The following is a 21,245-nucleotide window of genomic DNA, read 5'->3' as shown; positions in this document are numbered from 1 at the left end:
GTACTTACACATAAATTGTAAGTATAAGCATTTAGATGAAAATAACTTACTTTTATTCTTCCATGTTTTATGTCTTTTGTGATACCTAAAGGACAAATCACAATCTAAGGGGGAAATAGTAAAAGGGTAAGCTTTTTAGAAGTTATTATCATTTATTAATCTATGAAGAATAAATGTATTTAAAATCTGTAAGAATCAAAATCATATCCCTTTTAAAATGCTTATGAAAATGTCATTAAAAAAGAAAATATGTCATTTTAATGCTACTTTCTTAAACCTGCCTTCATGAAGTATCAAAGGAAAAACAAGCTAGCTACTTAGGAGTATTTTATAAGACTGGCATAATATGAAGTAACATGATCTTTCTGAAAACGTATAAGCATTTGGAATGTAATTTATCGGTGCACATATTCCACAGACGTGTAATGATACAACTAAATACTAGGAGGCTGAAAGGAGAATGGCTGACAAGGTAAATGGATGAATTTATACTGGGAAGCCTCCCTCCACTCTTGTGCCGAAGAGGAGGAGTTAAACTCTCTTCTACTCTACCTCTGTTCCAAGAATAGTCATTAAAGAGTTTTTGCCAGAGTGTATATCGCTATAACCTGGGTAACTGTAATGAGGAAATAAGACTAATATAATGGACTTGAGAATCTATTTTGAGTTTATACCAGTACCTGAAATTCATAAGCCAAAAGTGCTCCTAACTGGTCAAGACAGTATTTTGCGTATTCATTATTTCCTCGGCTGACAGTTCATGCGTAGATAGGAGTATGCACCAGAATACCTTTCCTGAGAAGAAAAGAAACATTTCTGGGGCTTGTATGTTATTACCACAAAGTATGATAAGATAATCCTAAAAGGTCTGGTTTAATAGAGGAAGGAAAACTTCTCAGGAAATTTGTAACCTGTATCTGAATTTTGGTGTGCTTCCAGCTGGCTCCATCCTGGCACTGCCAACAGATATTATGGGGCTGGCCTTGAGCACTATGTGGTATTCCAGGGTCTTTATCAAGCTGTAACTACTATCCTAGACAAATTTCTGGTAGTGCCAATCCCTAGCATCTTAAAGACACTCCCCTGTTCATGTAAGACAGACCCTGTGCAGGTCCAGCCCTGCAAGAGTGCCCCTGCACTCAGAGGGAAGAGAATTCAGCCTCAAATGCACCATGATCCATGAGGGGATTGTAATGCACTGGCCTGTATTCAGAGTCTACCTGCCAAATTAGGCACCACGATGACATTACCCACCTACGCAGAATAACTACCTTCCTGAATGTACACCAGGGACCTCTGAGCAGAGACAGACAGGGATACTTGCAAGAAGCTATTTCCGGAGCCTCACTTACCTATGAACTCTTCTTAAATTTGGTCTCCTGGTTTTCCTTTTTCACCAACTCTTCCTTAGTCATCTGCTCCTAGTTTACAAAAGAAAGGTGAGGACTCTCATCCACACACACAGGAAGGTGAAACTATGGTGTGTGTTGATCTGGGTTGCCAAACACAGGGACCATTCCCATACAGTGCTTTCCAGAAGGAGGATCCCACTGGGTGGCATCTTACTGTCTTATTGTCTATCCAAGTGACAAGTTTTTGGAAAACCTCCTTCCAGGAATTCATCCACCTTAGGGATAGGCCTTAGAAATAATGCAGATGTCACATGGGCTTGTGTTAACGTGTTACTAGATTTAGAACATAAAGTCAGGCTTTTTCTGGCAGATTTGGCTTATCCACATGACACTGAAGGCTGACTTCATGATGCCCAAAGTCATAAACGTAAATGCGTTAGATGGAGAAGACTCGCCAGTGTTTTCTCAAAGTCATACTGAAGCACAGATGATAATGCTAGGAATCACATCCTTTACTGCTAATTAACACTGTAAGGGGGAAATTGAGCTGTTGATTTTCAAATGTACAGAAATGTTTTGAAAAAGAGAAAATTTGTTTAAGAAAGAGAGAGAGAGAGAGAGAGAATTTGTAAGGGTACCTGAGCCATTTTTTTTTTCTGAGCCAAATTTTTAAGACCATCAGGGGATAGAGACACCCTCAGACTTGCCCAATAATTGTGTAGTTTCAGGGACACTCGGAGCCATTTTCACTTTACGACAGCCCAGCACACCACAAAATGAGAGGCAGCTCTCTGGGGGTGCTGGAGCTGTTAGCCAGTCAATCTCAGGAAATACAAGGCTACAATGAGAAAAAAAAATTAAGATTTTTTAAGAATATAAGTTTAATCTTTAGAAAAGCCCATTTAACTCTTTTCTCCTGTGAAAATGGTTTCCTTGTTGGTGCTACATTAGTCTCTGTAAGAACTAAGAATAGGATGTCAAACTGAGAGTTTCTTTGGGTAGGCTTATCTCTTTTCACTCATAATATAGTAGTAGCAATAATAATAATATAATAATATTATACCTGCATTATAATGTAACCTGTAAGTAAAAAGGTCAAGAATAGATTGGATCCATGGGCATTTTTCATGCTGTTTTCCAAGGAGTAACAACAAGACAAGGAAAAGAGAAGGAAAGAACAGATAAGAGAAATTAAAAAAAAAAAAAAAGGAAAACATTTACAGTTACAGTCACCTCAGGCCAAAATAGGAAAGAAGGAGAAGTTTCTAACATTCTCTCAGGGTCTTCTTACTCCCTGGGGAGAGACTCCTCCCCTAGGCTCAGCCTTATCTCTTTGTTCGTTAAGCTGCAGTGTTCCTGGGTAAGTTAGAAGTAGAAAGACAAATGCTCCATGATGGCAATTACATGCAGAATCTAAAAAAGTCAAACTCATAGAAACAGTAGATTGGGGATTGCCAAGAGGTGGGGATGGGGGGCAAATAGGGAGATAGTGGTCAAAGAATACATATTTCTAGTTTTAAGCTGAATGGGTTCAGGGATCTAATGTAACAGTCTGGTGACTCTTGTTAATAATACTGTGTTGTATAGTTGACACTTGCTAAGAAGAGTGAATCATAAATATTCTCACCACATACATACACAGAATCATAATTATGGGAAGTGATGAATGCGTTAACTACCATCATTGTGGTGTCTTTTTACAATACATACACACATGAGGGTGTGTGCCTGGGTGGCTCAGTTGGTTCAGCATCGGACTCTTGGTTTTGGCTCAGGTCATGATCTCAGGATCGTGAGATAGGGCTCCGAGCTCAGGGTGGAGTCTGCTTGAGGCTCTCTCTCTCTCCCTCTGCCCCTCCCATTAGTGCTCTCTCTCTCTCTCTCTCTAAAAAAAAATAAATCTTAAAAAAAAAACATATACATGCCTCAAATCATGCTTTACACCTTATATTTACACAACACTGTTAATCAGTTATCCTTCAGTAAAGCTGGGGAAAGAATGGCCTCTCCCATGACTATTTGCATTTTGAAAGAGAGATTTTGAAAAGAACTTTAAGACAAGGAGGTACAGGGGGGATCCCTGAGTGGCTCAGTGGTTTAGTGCCTGCCTTCAGCCCAGGGCGTGATGCTGGAGTCCTGGGATTGAGTCCCACATCAGGCTCCCTGCGTGGAGCCTGCTTCTCCCTCTGCCTGTGTCTCTGCCTCTCTCTCTCTCTCTCCCTCTCTCTCCCTCTCTCTCTTTCTCTGTGTGTGTGTGTGTGTGTGTCTATCATGAATAAATAAATAAAATATTTTTTAAAAAGACAAGGAGGTACAGATTATGTATCTTCGTGGATGGGTCTGCCTTGTTATGGAAGAATGGAAGTCCACCAGAGACTTGCTGTAGCGCTGTATCACTCTTGATTTTCCTTAGTCTTTTATTTTCATAGTCCCAAGTATTTACTGTCCTTAATTTCACCTAAGAGGTTCCTCCCCAGGGAGGCAGGCAAGAGCATTATGGGAAGGCATAGAAAGAAGATCTCAGCTGAACCATTTTAGCAAGTACGTCACAGGTGAGCATGTGTTTTGAATTGGGTGCAGATAGAGATAAGTCACATAAACTTGAAATCCAATGTGATATGAGGAAGATAATATGAAATATTAGTGTCTTAGAAATAACTTTTAAAAATAACAAATATTTGGGGGAAAGGATACAAAACAAATCTCTGATCTAACGTATCTAGAGACCTGGCTGTGTCAACAGGCAAATTATTTAAATCCTCAGTTTTCTAAGAATTTAAAGATTGGAAGAGGTGATCCTCAGGGTCCCCCCTAGTCTAACACAATCTACTGAACTTGGTGTCAGCATCTGACTCTGTTCCTCTCTAACCTTAAGCAACTCCCTTACGTGCCTTTGCAGTGTAGACTGCCTAGCTTGGTTGTCTGAGTAATCTGTTGATTAATCAGAGTGAAATTTAATACTTGTCACAGTGAGGGAGGCCACCACCTCAGCACTCTTACTAACATCTCAAAAAGGATAGATCAGGAGTGGATATTTATAATGTTTGGGGTTTAGGTTTAAGTGTTTTCAGTGACTGAGATTGAGCAGAATTCTTGATGTAAGAGTTTAGATCATTTCACAATATATACAAACATCGAATCATTTTGTTGTATACCTGAAGCTAATAGTGTTACACGTCAATTATAGCTCAATTTTAAGGAGGGCACATGATGGGGTGAGCGCCGGGTGTTCAATGCAGCTGATGAATTATTGAAAACTACCTCTGAAACTCATGATGATATGCTGGCAAGTTGAATTTAAATAAATAAATAAATAAATAAATAAATAAATAAATAAATAAATAGTTGAGGACTCTCAGGGATACACAAGTCATAAGCAGCTGTTATGGACAGGTAACCATTACTGTGCTGGGGGGGCAGCCCTGAGGGTGGGGGCACAGTAGAGGGGACACCCCTTTGCCTCCCTGTGCCCCCAGTGTTCTTTCCACCTGATTTGGCTCCACATTTCGATTGTCAGTTGTTCCAAGGGAGTCTGCACATCTGTTTTTTAATTTCCTTCCTGATGCGGGGTGACTTTCTGTTGTCATCTTCACTCTAGACATCTATTCTCTTCTCTCTTGAATTTTTAACCATGTACGTGCATTGCCTTTAAAAATAAATTACAACTAATTTTTAGAAACATCATTTAGGGGCACCTGGTTGGCTCAGTTGGTTAAGTGTCTGCCTTTAGTTCAGGTCATGATCCTAGGGTCCTGGGATCAAGTCCTGCATCCAGGCTCCTGCTCAGGAAGGAGCCTGCTTCTCCCTCTGCCCTTCCCCCTGCTTGTGCGCACTCTCGCTTTTCTATCTCTGTCAAATAAATAAATAAAATCTTAAAAAAAAAAAAAGAAAACAAAACAAAATTTTAAAAAAGTGTTTAGGATTGATGGACTGAACTGGGCAGGGTCTTGGCCTGAGTCTTGATGAGAACCAATCATTTTTAGGTGATTGGTTTGACCAGTTGAATGACATATTATCTAGACATATATGTCTAGAGACATATTATCTATAGACAGTCCCTCAGTCTATAATTCAGATAAGTGGTTTTTCAGAAACTTCCTAAAGCTAATGATGAGATCACTTATTGGTTAAGAGCCTTAAATTCTTGGACAGGAATTTCCTGGAATGAATAGTAAAGTCATATTGATGGAGGGGTCTGAGTTCTTAGTACTAATTAAGTGGCAGGGCTGCCTGGGGTCTCAGTCCTCAGGGGATCCACATTTCCATTTGAAACAGGATCAACGTTATTCCAGAAAAGAGTATGCCATATACCTTTACTATGAACAGGAAATTCAAGCCGACAAAGGAAAAAGTCAGAAAGAAAGAGGCCTAGAGTCTGAGGTATTTGAATCACTGGAGTCACCAGTGACTTCTATACATAATCATCTTTAATTTGTTCATTTGTGTTCTTCTACATAGCGCTTTTTTTAAAAAATTAATCCGTGCTCTGCAAAACAGAAATGAACTTCTCCATCTATTTGGGAACTCTGATAGAAACAAAAGTGGGGCATTTCGACAGAACTTGAGAATACAGTCACATGCTTGCCTGTAAGGGATTCAGTTGGCACAAATGGGCATCTGTATTGTTTTCTTCAAGACTTATCTGGAGAGGACTGTAAGAAGGAGGATGTTCCACCACCTAAATTGTAAACTCCAGGGTTGCTATTAAATTCACTCTCATTTTGACATGGCCTACACTGTTCAGCTCCACTAAAGAAAGCTTCCTTCAAAAGGCAGTGACCTTTTCACTACATCAGGAAGAATCAAAACAAATAGCAATGTGCTTTCAGCAGCCTCGCTGCCTCTACTGAGATTTCTCCCATTCAGAGCCCTGAAATTCAGCACGAATGCATTATCATTCCTACCAGGCTGAATGCATAGAGAAATGTCAAAATAAAATAATTAAACGTTTTACATTACTTTGGAAAATTCCATCCTTTGCCATCAGTACCTCGCTAGCTAGGAAGTATCTTAATAGCCTTTTTGAATGATTGGTCTAGGATGATATTTGCATTCTGATATTTGGATTGGATTCTGATATTTGGATCCATGATGAAATTTTCCTTGCCGCACACTCGTATTAATAATTTTTTAAAGTCTAAGGAATGGTCATTAGTTGACTGCCACTTACTACAAAGAATTAAATATAATTAATGATATGGGGGGTAGTTTTTCTCTGCAAGAATCATTTTTTATTGATTAGAAATACAATTTGGATACCACTTAAATATAAATAAAATCAGAATGTATTTCTTAAGATACAGATTCCTAAATAGCATTAGCTGGATTTTCTTCCTGAAAGGACTCATTTATCCAAGAAATACTTCTGTAGCATCTTCTATGTGCCAGGCATTTTCTGAGAATCTGAAACACATAGATTATTCCCTCAAGGAGTTCATGTTTGCTCTGAGAACATGCTTATGACACAGTCAGGTGTGAATAATACCTTCAATAATACCTCTAGTTCTCTGAACACAACTGTGACAAGAAAATTCATACCGAGCATAGTCACAGTTCCCTTACTGAGTGACTTTGATAATTAAAATAATTTACCTGAAATGTTTCATAAAACAAAGTGTTTTCTACCTTAAACTTATTTCCATTATGCTATGAAAATGCTTTTCCAACATGAAGATAGGAGTAGGAAAAGGGAGATGGGAAAAGAATGAATAATGAGTATTTATGAAGACCCACGTATGATGCTAAGGTCTTAATGCATATTATCTCAGCCTATCTGTACAACACACCTATGCAGGAAAAAATATTATTATTACCCCCATGGTATGTATGACAAAACTGGGTCTTGGACCAGGTGAGTACTTTTTCCCAAGATCACATACCATAGAAATGGTTTTGGGTCTCAGACATCATCTACAACCTGATTTCCCAATTTGGCAGCCATATTTATGTATCCCCAACAACTTATGCAACTAAGTTCTCCCATCTACTGGAGGGTGACTGTGTGCTCAACACTGGACTCCTTTACCAGCTCTGTCTCACTAGGTCCTCTTAGCAACCCCTGATAGACAGTGATTATTAACTCTGTTTTTGAGATGAAGAAACTTAAGGCTCAGGAAGCTTAGATGAATTACCTAAAGTCACCCTGTCTAGTGAGTCAAGGAGCCAAGGAACCAGGAATCAAACCCTGGTCTGTGTAATTCCAAAACCCGTTTATTAACTATGACTCTATGCTTTCAAATTATAGAGGATCCCTCATTCTTATTGCTTCTCAGGGTACACATACAGATTATGCATCATACAAAGTTGCCAAGTCAAGGGGCAATTAGAAACTGAAATCTAGCCTGTACTTTCCCTGCTAAGACACACCTTCATTGCCAGGCAGTGTCCCTGGCATAGGACTACATCCCTCAAGAGGAAGAGGCATCCTTTTCCAATTTATGCGAAGGTGCTACTAGCATCCTTGCTCTCTGGGGCAGCCTAAATCTTTAGAACCATAACTCTCTCTGGTCTCTTCCTTCTCCCTCCACACCCTCCATAAAAATTCCCATTGTAGAGGGGAGCCAGCTCTGAATTATCTTGGGGGTAATAGAAGTGTCTTCATGGAAAATCTTTTGCTGGACATTTGTCACAACTCAAACCCCAAACCGTGATGGAAAAGCCAGTCAAGAAAGTTCATACCTGGACTGAAATTGTGTGACAATTGGCCTTGACACTGGCCTACAAAGGTCACCTCATTTCTGTTCAGGTCCAGACAGTCATATAGAGTATGTTGTGTCGGTTTAGGAGAAAGTCCTGGGAATGGAAACCCATGATCTTTGAAATACCTGAAGTGCATCTGTGATGTTTTCCATTCTGCTTGGATGGACCAGGAAAAATTGGTCATATCTCAGAATTAGGAGACCTAGCCAAACAGCTAGAGACCAGCATGTTGCAAGACCAAAGGGAGAGGTGTGGGCATGCTCACAGATGTTGGCAAAGGTGAGCCTGATTGACCTGGCAGGTGGAAGTGGTTGGAGCAGGAGTTAAATCAAGATCACTGGGGAGGAGGGGCTTGATCAGGTCCTTGATCAGGGCCCAAGGACCAGCTGGAAGAGAATCTGTACCTGCGATCAGAGGCACCGCCCGCAGAACAGCAATGGCTAGTGTGGCTGAGACAAGCATGGCACTGTCTTCTGTGTGGGTTGTAACCACCTACCTGGAACATGGTGTGCACCTCACTTCAGAGCCCTGTAACTTCTGGGTGGGTGAGGACTTAGCCAGGGGTGCTTTTCCATGGGCTGTAGGCTACAGGAGTTTGTTTTTGCCCTGCGGCCTCTTCCAGGTCCCTTTTGTCCCAGCTCCACCTTCCCAGGGCGCAGGACAGGTGAACTGACACCTGAGCTCTTTCTAGAACATAAACATCTAGGCCACACTCCTCTGGAAGACAGATGAGCCTAATTTTGCAGAGACTAAGGAGATCATGGAGTGTTCTAGAGGAAGGAATTCAAATTAAACCCCCATGATGCTAAGAGGCCACCTGCTCCTGTGCACATCATTAGCTATAGGACAAGGGAAATGTGAGGAAAGGACAAGCAGCTCCTTCATTCCTATTCTGTTCTCTTCTGTCTAGACCCAGAGCTTCCAGTTCTCTGAAGCAGGACCTATTAAATGGAAATCTAAGAGAGCTTAATAATGCACAGCATTAGCATCTTACCCGGGGTGCTCCTTCCCATTTGACAAGCTCTCCTTTTCAAATTCTTGTTTCATCATTTAGCCTCTCAATTCAGCAGCTTTGGAGAAGGTCATCTGAGTTCTCTGCAGCTCCATATTCTGGGCACGACTAGTAAGATGCACTCAGCCCCACCCAGAGGACCTGAGTGCCTTGCAGCCTCTCACAGACCTGCGGATTAGACTTGCCAACTGCTCAGCATTATGTGCTCCAGCTGCGGGAGGGGAGGGGACCCGGAAAGACCCTGTGGATGAGAAGAAGCAGATACCCCTAAAGCTGGGTTTGGGTCAGTCTCCTGACATAGCAGCCATTTTTCATGACAAGCATTTGGCAAGAATAACCTGAAGTCTTCAAAAAACAGAGTATCGGGTGTTAATATACTCAACATTAATAAAATAACTATTAACATCTGATTTATTAAAGATATTTGTTAACATGTATCATGTATTTATAGATGGTAATATATTGAATACTAATTATTAATATTGAGTATATTACCATCTAAACATTAAATATTGATCAAATATGTAATCAAATATTAGATGTCATAAATATTTATCTGTGATTCTATTTAGGCTGCCTAGTTTTTGGTTTCTCTTATTCATAACATTTAAAAACTCTTATAGATTAATTGAAAGACACTTGCAGAAACAGACTAAGTAAATATATGGAAAGTAAGTGTATTCAGAGAGCAGTAAGAATATCTGTGGATGTAAGCATTTGTATAAAACGTAAAAGGTGAACATTTCAAAGAGGCAAAATGTAACTTAATTTAAGCAAAATAATATATATCTTTTGCTTTTTTAAAACCAAACTTTCTTTCCTTGAACTTTTCTTAAATTTTTTTATTGAGATGCAATTTACATATAGCATTATATTGATTTCAGGTATACAACATAATTCAAGGGAATTTGTGCATATTGTGAACTGATCATTAAACTTACACCTAGTTAACATCTGTCACCACACATAGTAAAATAATATATCTAAAGATGTTTTCCTAAGTATTTCCGGATTTGCGGTAATCAAAATGTTGTATTACATTGAGATTGTACATGATTTGTACATTATTACAAAGTGACTGTAATAGTGCTACGAATCAGGAGAGCTACTATTAATTTTGCCTAACAGATGCAGCAATATATTTGAACAGGATTTTTCTTTTATTATTTTATCGTTGGAGCATAAGGTAATAAGTAGTATAAGAAAATCCGTATCTGTATAAAAATTGGTTCATATGGTTTATGCAACATCTGCAAAATTTCACTTTTGTTATAATAAATAGTTCAATCTTTGCACTGTAATTTATGTTTTTCTGAGTCAGATGGAGCATTACTAAATTTTAAATCCCAAATGTGGTGTGCAGTTTCAGACATTCTATTTCCTGAATTATAATAGATGTACTAAAGGCAGAGATTTCCCATGAGCTGATTTCCTTTTTTATTTATCTTACCTACTTATGATATAATACATTAAGGCTTCCTTTATGTTTCAATCTACAATGAGGTTCTGGTTGCCCGTGTATTTACATGTGTATTTATGACAACATTTTGATGAATAGCGCAAGATTGAAAAGAATAAATCGGATGTCGCTTAATAGTAAAGAGCTATATCCATTTACTCAGGACTGGGTTGATTCACAAAGGAGTTGGGTATTCACTACGATAAAAATGCAGCTTTTTCCTCATCTCAGCAAGAGGCCATTACAGAGGAGCTCACCTATTAGCATCTGCTGTTGTCTCCCCTTTGGAGGATCTCATTGTCACTTTCCTGGAGTCAGGTAAGAGCCCTGCCTTCCCAGGAAATACTCATTACCCCCATTCCCTTACACCGTTCTACAGCCATAGTTTCATGTAATTACCACCGAAGGACTATTTTCCTGTTTTCTGTTGGTGTGATTACATTATATTAACCAACATTCAGTAATACTTTGCAATGTGTAACCTTGTGGAGCTCAAGATTTGAGTAAAATTCCTCAAATTTAACGCTCTGCAAAGTCACATTGAAGTTCCTTTAGACGGTAATTATGTTTAATACCAGATGGTTTCATGCAATCTAACTTTTCTATAATGAATGAAAATAATTTGAAGACTCATAGGCCTCTCTTTCATTACAGAATGTACAGGCTTTTCCCACACCCTTGTTCTGGAACATTAAGAAAGAAGATATGGAGAGAGTGAAAGAAGAAAGAAACCGAGGACCCCCTGCTACTATTTCTATAAACAACTAGTGGTGTTTAAAGGCTAATAAAGCTCCAAAGATCTCTCTTATAACCATAATCTTTGGGCCAATTTTAAAATATTTTAGATGGAGGAATGTCAAGAAAAATAGAGACAATTTCTTAAGACCTGATTCTCTTCCCTCAACCTCCATAAAAGATTATATATATATATATATATGGCTGTCATATAAGGGGCAATTGAAATTCCACAGCACAAAGGCAATGCAGAGAGAAGGAGAAGAAAAAAAAAGAATCAATCTTTCATATGTTTTTTTCAAAGGCTTGGCAAGAAACCAGGGGTAATATTTTTGCAACTGGGAATGTGTGTTTGCTGAAGAATATTCCCACATTTGAATCATCATCAGGGGTCCTAGTCTTGTTTTACTTTCAAAGGTAGAGAGGGCATAACATTAACCCCAACTGGGAAAAGGAAAGTGCCTCACTGTAATTCCCCTCCAGGGAGCAGGAATAAAGGGATTACATATGCCTGCATAATGGAGAATTTCCTCACTCAGACAAGACAAAAGACTTCATTATTTTTCACCAGACACTTGAAGCCTTGTGCCTCTCAGTTCAAGAAGACAAGCAGGCAGAGCAATTTTCTCTACTAAACCACTAGGTGGAGTTTCTAAAAAAACTGGCCTTCTAGTACTTGCCATTAACAAGAGATATGGAAAAGACATTGTTAAAACCTTAACATCAGGACTCTCTGGTCTGGCCCCTAAGAAAAGCCAGACTGTGCCTGAAGTTCATAGTGTGTGTTTTCAATATTAGCAGCTTCACTTTTTCTCTAGGCAGCAAATAAATGAATGTTTTAATGTTTTCGTCCTGCAAATGTATTCGTCTTCAGGTGAGATCAAAAAGCATCTACATTCTAATAAAAAAAATTTCAAGTGGCAAAATATAACATTGAATATCCAAATACTCTTCCTTCTGACTAGGTCTGTCACTGAGTAACTTTCATGAAATGTACACCTCACTTCTTATTGGTATATTAGTAAAAGCCTCAAATTCCTTACTTACTATTTCAGCGCAGTAGTAGATTCCTATAAGGCACCATATATAAAGACCATGTTCCTTCCAAGTGACAGGTCAGATCCCCCATTTAAGAAATTTAAATGAATTCAGCTCTGCTTCATATCGACTTGCAGGTTTCCCTTTATAGCTTAACATAGTATATAGATAAAGATTTGTACATTTTCGGTTTGCAAGAAGCAATGTCTGATTTTTTATTACTGTCTCATCTCCTATAGGTGTGCAGCCCACTTTTTGAGTGGCATAGCATAGTGTTCTAACTGGAGATAAAATTAAGATCAACGTCCCCTTTAAAAAACATATTTCAGGGGCACCTGGATGGCTCAGTGGTTGAGAGTCTGCCTTTGACTCAGGTCCTGATCCCAGGATCCTAGGATCCAGTCCCACATCAGGCTCCCTGCAGGGAGCCTGCTTCTTCTCCCCCTGCCTGTGTCTCTGCCTATCTCTGTGTCTCTCATGAATAAATAAATAAAATCTTTTAAAATGTTTTAATTTTTAAAAAGCATATTTTGAACACATGCTATTTCCGCACTTCATAAGCCTTAAGTGATCAAAAGAGACATTAAAATATTTGATCTTGGGCAGCCCCGGTGATTCAGTGGCTTAGCGTTGCTTTCAGCCCAGGATGTGATCCTGGAGTCCCAGGATCAAGTCCCACGTCGGGCTCCCTGCGTGGAGCCTGCTTCTCCCTCTGCCTGTGTCTCTGCCTCTCTCTCACTCTGTGTCTGTCATGAATAAATAAATAAAATATTTTTTAAAAAATAAAATATTTGATCTTCACAAAATTTCAAGGTTTACTGGTTTCACAAAATTTATTGAGCACCTACTGTGTGCAAGGTGAAGTAATAATTGAGCAATGAGTAAGTCAAGCCCTGCTCTCCTGGAGCTCTTTGGAGAGAGACACCTATAAGGAACCAAAAGACCAAGGAGAGTGACACAGTGGGAGTGCTGTCACCCTCTTTGGTCTTTTACCCTAACGATTGAAAGATGAGGTGGACCCTACAGGACTTTGATGCCGTGCTGAGCTTCTAGTCTTAATCTTTCTCTGAGGAGCAATAAGATGTTGAAGATTTTAAGACAGCAATGATAACGGTATTAGTTATCATCACTCTTAAATTGCCCGGTAACAAGTTACTCCAAAGCTTGGTGATTGAAACAATGCAGATTAATCTCAGAGTCTCAGTCGGGGACCTGGGTGTGGCTTGGCTGGGTCTCTCCCTGGGCTGCAGGCATTTTGACTTACTCGGGAGGAACCCCCTACCTAGATCACTGTCCTGGTCTTAATAAGATTTAGCTCCCCGTGAGCGGTTAGATTAATGCTTCCATTCCTTCCTCGTGCACTGTTAGCAGAAGTCCACCCTTGTCATTCCTTAAAGAGTGGATCTCTTCATTCCACAGAGAGTCCCCCACCCTCTGTAGAATGTTTTAATACCAACTGTGACATGGGACAACATGGCAGCTTGTTTCGGAGGAACCAGCAAGTGAGGAAGATGGAATGCATTTGTTTTGTGATCCTATCCTATCCCATTTATTTACCTTATATTTGTTAAGAGCACGTCATTAAGTCCTGCACACATTCTTGGGTTATGCCAAAGCATGAATACCAGGAGGCAGGATCATTGGGGGCCATCTTAGAAACACCTGCACGGTAGCATTGCAGGAGTTCATTTCAGAGATCACTTTGCTGGGGATAATAACGTACCACGTTTATTGAGAGTGGCTACATGGAGACAGGTTAAGAGATGGCAGCTGTAGTCCATGGCATATATCGCTGTTGATCAGGTTCAGAACAGAGAAGACTTACCTTCCTACATGACCTTGTGTCACAGTTGCTCTTCTGTCTTCCACCCTCTGTAGAATGTTTTATTACCAACCATGGTATGGGACAAGATAGAAAAGTAAATAATAGCAACTAAAATGTAAACGAAGTGTCGGTGTTTCCAAAGACTGGCACATTCATAATCATAGTTGATCTTCCCTACTCCCTATGAAGTTGGTGGAAAAGGTGCTATCGTTACCCATCTTACATATGGGACACAGAGGCTCAGGGAATGAATGCTCGTCACCTGACAGAGGTCCCACAACCAAGCAAAAGCTGAGGTTGGAATTGCATGATTCTGAACCTCGTGTGTTCTCAAACTGACTTCACCTTAGGCATCCAGTTGAAGGCAGAACTTTGTATCTGAGCTATGCTGCTGGGTATGAAAGTACTAACCTAATGTGCTGTTTGAACTTTGAGACTAGCAAGTTCCAGATCCAGCCCCATACCTCCCTCAGCCTCCTATGTTGTCCGTCTCCTTCTTCCTCTCCACCTAGCACCTACTCCTCCTGGCCATCGCTCTACCTGGGAGTATGCCAGGAGCTGCACTTCCTGGGAACACAAGGATGAGCAATTACATGGTGCCTAAAGAACTTGCCGTCTAATGAGGCGGGTGACCAATGATGACAAAATGCCATAAGCATTGAACAACTTTGGCTCCATGCTGTAGGAACATGGGACATAAAACATTTGTCTGTGCTTTCACGTAGGTGAATATTCATTTCTCACTTTATTTTACTTCTCCGAACCCATTTGTGTCAAAGTGTGTAATTCTGTTATACATGTTGGAAATACTAGTTCACAGTTCACAGTTTGGATTACAATATATACTTGTATATAATAAAATTATATTTCCTTTTAAAAATAATAGAGCAGGGGCAGCCTGGGTGGCTCAGTGGTTTAGTGCCACCTTCGGCCCAGGGCGTGATCCTGGAGACCTGGGATCGAGTTCCACATCGGGCTCCCTGCATGGAGCTTGCTTCTCCCTCTGCCTGTGTCTCTGCCTCTCTCTCTGTGTCTCTCATGAATAAATAAATAAAATCTTTAAAAATAAATAAATAAGCAAGCAAGCAAGCAAATGTTTACCATACTTTCATGTGAGCCTTGGCACATTGTATTAAAGAATATGTGACCTCTTCATGGAATCCAGTTGTGCCTGATTGAAGTGAATAATTTTCTACCAAGCCTGTTATTTTCCAAAGTAGCAAAATATTTTATGTTATCAAAGAATGTGACAATGGCTTCTGTATAAGGCTGTTTTATTTATGCAGAAATGTCCTAATGTGGCCTTCTTTCTATACCTGCTTCATGTCCAGGTATCCTCAGGGCAGAAGTATTTTGCAGCTTCCTTCCCTTGCTCCCTGCATCCCCCCTCCCACCCCAGATTTATGTCCTTCCATTGAGTTCCTGCCTTCATCCAAAGGAAACTCATAGTTCTTTTGTATAATGTAATTAGGTTTTTCCCATAGGTTTTTTTTTTAAGATTCTATTTATTTATTCATGAGAGACACAGAAAGAGAGGCAGAGACCTAGGCTGAGGGAGAAGCAGGCTCCTCATAGGAACCCCAATGCGGGACTCAATCCCAGGACCCCGGGATCATGCCCTGAGCCAAAGGCAGACGCTCAACCACCCAGGTATCCTGCCATAGGTATCCTGCCCATAGGTTTTTTCAGACAGATTTATGTATCTGTAGAAAAGATGTTTCTCTTATACCATTACCTGTTGTTTTTGTGTGAAAACTATTATAGATAAATAGCTAGTTATTAACCATAATAGATACAGTGCCTAGAAGAGAATTTTGAGTTTTAATTTTAGTAAGATCCACCACTGTCCTCAGTAGGGGAAATAAAGCCTGCAGGAGCCTTCAAATGAGCTGCCCTTCATGTGCCCCCCACCCACCCCAATCTCTGCAAATTGCCTTCACCCAAATGTTTATTTAGCAATTTGCTAGATGAATGTTGCCCCTAGTTTTCAGCTAAGAAACTCTAGCACATACCTAGAGAATTTCCTACTTCAAAAACCATTGGACACTCAAAGGAAAGAGTGAGATATCAGAGCATTTGGTCTAAGAAGAGACTCAGCAAGAGTTGAGCTGCTAATGAAGATGGAGATGGTTGTTGACCATTGTTCTAGAACAGATATAAGAGCAGCACTGGGGTGTGGGGCTGGCATAGGAGCTTAGAGACATCACACCGAGCCTGAGGCCAAAGGTGACCTCATGGCACTGAGGGAAGGGGCCACATCTGCCTGACTTCACTTTGCTCAGGTTATGTGGGTATCTTTGGAATTCCACGGAAAGAGGTGGTGGGTAAGCAGCCTCTGCTCAGAGAACACAGGCTCTGGCAGGTCCCCTCAGTAAGGAGTTGAAGACCACTAAGATGTATGCTTGGCTGGAGCAGAACTCTGAAGTCATTTGTTACATGATTTAACTTTTTCTCATCATTCTCTGATTTGAAATTTTACTAGCACTGTTATATCCACAGGAGAAAGTGATAGGAAAAGGAAATGAAAGCCAGTGCTTTTGGGATGCCTAGGTGGCTCAGTGGTTGAGTGCCTGCCTTTGGCTCAGGTCTTGATCCCAGGGTCCTGGGATCGAGTCCTGCATCAGGCTCCTGCCAGAGTCTGCTTCTCCCTCTGCCGATGTCTCTGCCTCTCTCTGTGTGTCTCGTGAATAAATAAATAAATAATCTTTTAAAAAAATAAAGCCAATGGTTTTATATATTATGCACATAGGAGTGGCCATCTCAGTCTGATTAAACACATTTTCTGATTGCAGGGTAGAGCTAAAAACCCTATCACCCTGCCTTCTCATACAGAGAACAAAGATTCATATGTCCCATATATAGCTGAAACTCCAGCTCCTTTTACTGTTATGTTCTGAATTTTCTAGACCCCAACGGGAAAGAAAGGGCTGATCTTGAGCCAAAGAGGAAAAAGGGTTGCGTTCTCACCACACTTCAGCCATGTTGATGGTGGAGGTGATTAGAAGAGATGCCACAGGATGTGGAGTCTTACCAATAGTGGATCTGCCTCCACCCACCTTGGAGACCTTCCCTGTTCAGCCAGAGGAGGGAGTCTCAACAGGATCCGCAGAGCCACCCCAGTGGGTGTGGGTGTGTTAAAATGACTTGGCTGCTGGGACATCCATGAGGTTCTGCAATCCATAGATGCAGTCCTGACTCTTCCCCAGCAAGAATGGTGGGGCATGCTCAGCATGAGCTCTCAGGCAACTTCCAACAGACCTTTATCACAGGCAGCTCAAAGTCAGTGATATTCTTCCATTTCAAACAGAGCAGGGACAGCCAGCTCAAAAAGATGTACTGTAATTGATTTGTATGTGTTTTGTATGTAAGGCCTAGGGGCTCAACTACTTTGGGGGGAGTCTTGTGACAAAAAATAAAGGTTACTAAGAGAGTGGCCAAAGGTTAAGCCTTGACGTTTACACAAATGGCAGAGATCTCTCCATCTGTGCCAGGATAACACTGTTCTCCAAATAGGTGTTCTCCAAGGATGCCTGGTTGGCTCAGTGATTAAGCATCTGCCTTTGGCTCAAGTCATGAGCCTGGGGTCCTGAGGTCAAGTCTTGCATAAAGCTCCCCATGGGGTGCCTGCTTCTCCCTCTGCCTATGTCTCTGCCTCTCTGTGTGTCTCTCATGAATAAATCAATAAAATCCTAAACACACACACACACACAAATAGATGTTCTCCGGATGCTTCGTGATTTGCAGTCCTTGGTCTAAAGAACAATTCTTAATATACATACATCGTACATGATCGTGCTAAACCTTTGTGAACTCAGCCTAACTTATAAATGTGTCTTCCTGTGGGATGCCATTCTAGTCCTGGAAATAATATCATGCCATGAATCCTTGGTATTTCATAAAATTTTGACTTTGGATTTCATCTCGAAATGATCCATGGTGCTTATTAAACTAAGAAGAGTGATTTGGGGAACGAGGGATTGCTTCCTGTAATACATTTACATTCATTGAATTTGCATGATTTACATAGGTACCGTAATTATCTTCATTGGCATCAAAAGCATTTTTAACTACTTGAATATACAGGTGATATCATAAGAACTGCTTCAAAGTATGCTAAATAGATGTGGATCTCTTTTTTAAGATCTTAACTCCAAGACAGACAGTGAAATCTAATTCAAAGCCAGTCTAGAGATGTGTTTTAGGAAACATAAGTATGAAAGATCTATCTAAGGCAATGACAGAAGTCATGTGTTCTGAACAAATCATTGATTCATTGAACAAATACAGCATCATAGGATTTGCATATTGTAAAATCATTGCATTTTAAGTCTGTGAGTTTTCCTTGAGATCAAGGTCTTGTCCTCACTTTACCAATAAGAAAACTGAGCCCAAAGGCCCCTCACCTAGTCTGTGACAGTGTCGCCTGTGGAACACAGATCTCTGGGCCTCTGTATTATTTTCTTTCCACTTGACTACTACATCAAGGGAATTGCTGTCATTTCCAGTTGGAGAGAGCTTTCTGGAAGAGGAGTTTTGTTTTCTCTTCCAATCATTCACACCCCAGGTGTTGAGTCACCCAATTATCTTCCCTCATTAGCAAATCTGAAACTATAGCAGCCCACATATGGTTTCAAGTGGGCACGTTTTAAAAAGTCTTCAGAGTTTTGTGGTTGCAAAAAAAGTGGTAACTGGTTACCTGTAATCCACAGGCTTCGGACTGAGGTTCCTCTAGTTATTAATCTCAGCTTTAATTACTTCTCTTTACACGTTTTGCTCCTAGTTTTATGTTCTCCTATTTGCCTGGAGTTCCGCAAAATCTCTTTGGAACATATACTCTATCATCCCAGAGGCCTGGGTAGACAAATCCTTCCCCAAAGGGCTGTTCTTAGAAACCTCCTCGTCTAAATTCAAAACGAACATCATACTTACCTAGGGTTAGGCTAGCCCTACTGCTTGCAGAATCCTGATGGGAGCTCTCTCCTTGGGTGGGGGCAAGCAAGTCGTGGCAGGCAGGAGCTTTCCGTTTATTTTCCAGCACTGCCCGTAGCTGTGACAGTTCTGCTTTGTAAGTGTTCTTGACACAGAGCCTCAAGCCCATTTTCCTTTATGGTTATGTGTCATTTGCTGTGTTTTGCCCTATCATTGCTGTTTCCTTAAAAATAATAAGAATAATGAGCAGTTGTGTATTATTCATCCCAAGTGTACCGATCAGGCATTTATCTCGGGCTCCTTTTTTTTCCTAGAGCTTGCACTCGACAGCGCATGCTGAGCGGATCATTTGAGGGGCAGCCAGCAAAGGAAAGGTCAATTCTCAGTGTGCAGCATCATATCCGCCAGGAGCGCAGGTAAATACACCAGGAGACAAAGCTGCAGAGAAACCAAGGAAAGGAGATTTACAGGAAATGCTCTCCGTGCACAGCCCCAGTTAGCAGACAGGGGTGTGTGAGGAACTTTGTTCTATTTGCTGATGGCAATGATAACAAAACTCACAATCAGAGTCAAAGATTCAAAAATTCTTTCAAAAACTTCTTCCTTGGTGATGACCAAATTGTTTTAAAATCAGAAAGGAAAATTCTGAAATTTGTTAGGTGAGAACAAAGACATTTGAATACATGAAAGCTTTCACTATGAAAAGAAATAATAAGCATTTGAGACGGCATCAGAAAAGTTACTTTATTTTGGACTTATAATGGTCATTGCTTAAAAGTTAAGATTTGGTCTTGGAAAAAAAAAAAGACTTGGTCTTGGATGTAATGAGCAGTTGGTTGTGGTTGTTTTAGGTCACTGAGACATGGATCCAACAGCCAGAGGATCAGCAGGGGCAAATCTCTTGAAACCCTGACTCAAGACGTAAGTTCTAAGCAATGCTTTGGATTTGGGAAACATTATGAAAATGCATTTATATAGCTGCTTAGACTATTCTACAGCATGGGTCCTTCTGTAACATTGTCCTGTCTCCATAAGACTTTATACCAGAGGGAATCAGGAAACTCCGGAAGCAAATTAGATGGCCAGTACAGAAGAGTGATCATTAACCTTTCAAAAATCCAGATATTCCACAAAGCACATGTCTTCATTAAGATAGCAACAAAAAAGTGATATGTCATTTGCCTTTGATTGATGTTCAAGATATTTAAAGCATTTTATAGAATTGATTTGTATCATTAACTTTAAGCCTTTATTAATTTCCAAATATTCTAGAATCTAGATCCAGTAGATCTAGATAACTTTAAGGCTTTACATACTAGGAAATAAAATCCTATTTCTAGAAGAATTTTTCCATCAAAGACTGCATACTATTTCCCAAGAATTTCTTTGCTTTTAGACTCCAGGTCATTCATTGATTTATTAACTGACTCAAAAAATATTTACCAAGTGTTTATTATGTTCCAGGCCCTGTTCTAAGTGATGAGGAGCAGTAGGGAAACAAGACAAAAACTCTGCCTTCCAGGAACTTAGATGTTAGTAAAAGAGATCAAAGACTAAGCAAGGAAACAAATATATAATCATTTCTGGAAGTGTTTTTTTACTTATTCTACATCATGTGTCCATTGCTGTGACAGTTTTGCTCTGCATTATAAAGAAAACAAAAATGATGTTAAGAAATCAAAGATGTAGATTTGGAGGCAGGAAGTGTTTGAGAAGATAGTGTTCACACATCTGTATTAGACCATAGACTCAAACGAAGAGAAGAAACAAGCCACCTGAGAACCCAGGGAAACCCATGGAGGCAGAAGTCTAGCCTCTGAGTTAGACTCACCAGCAGCTGTGTCATGCTGAGGTATCTAAGAGACTTACAAAGTGCATATTAAATAATTAACATTAGTGACACCCTCATTAAAATAGAGGTCTTCAGTTAAGTCTGGCTAAATTCATTAAGAAAACAGAGTCTCGAATGTTCAGAGCCAAGGATGGCGTTTGAGAAATGAGGCCTAGCAAAAGAAAAGTAGCAAGCCTTAGGGTTTTGGGGTTTTTGTTTGTCTTTTTCACTACTTTTTCCTCATATTTCTTAAGAGTTTCTGGAGTTGCCAGAATAATCCAACTGCTTTCAGTCTGTAGAAACTGCTATCTTAGAGTAAACTATCCTAAGTGTTCCAGGCACAACTGACAACAGAAGAAGTTGGT

At 40.2% G+C, this 21,245-nt stretch overlaps 1 protein-coding gene across 1 annotated transcript in view; it reads left to right on the top strand.

Annotated features, from left to right (window-relative positions):
* NALCN (sodium leak channel, non-selective) overlaps nt 1-21,245 on the top strand; it is a 321,940-nt gene that overhangs the window by 254,027 nt on the left and 46,668 nt on the right. The window contains 2 exon segments of the mRNA XM_038569986.1: nt 19,364-19,465; nt 19,901-19,970. Coding sequence (XP_038425914.1) covers nt 19,364-19,465; nt 19,901-19,970 — 172 coding nt within the window.

Source organism: Canis lupus, chromosome 22 (genome assembly GCF_011100685.1).
Source record: "Canis lupus familiaris isolate Mischka breed German Shepherd chromosome 22, alternate assembly UU_Cfam_GSD_1.0, whole genome shotgun sequence".
In the NCBI taxonomy this organism is placed as follows: domain Eukaryota; kingdom Metazoa; phylum Chordata; class Mammalia; order Carnivora; family Canidae; genus Canis; species Canis lupus.
This window is presented reverse-complemented; position numbering and strand designations above follow the sequence as displayed.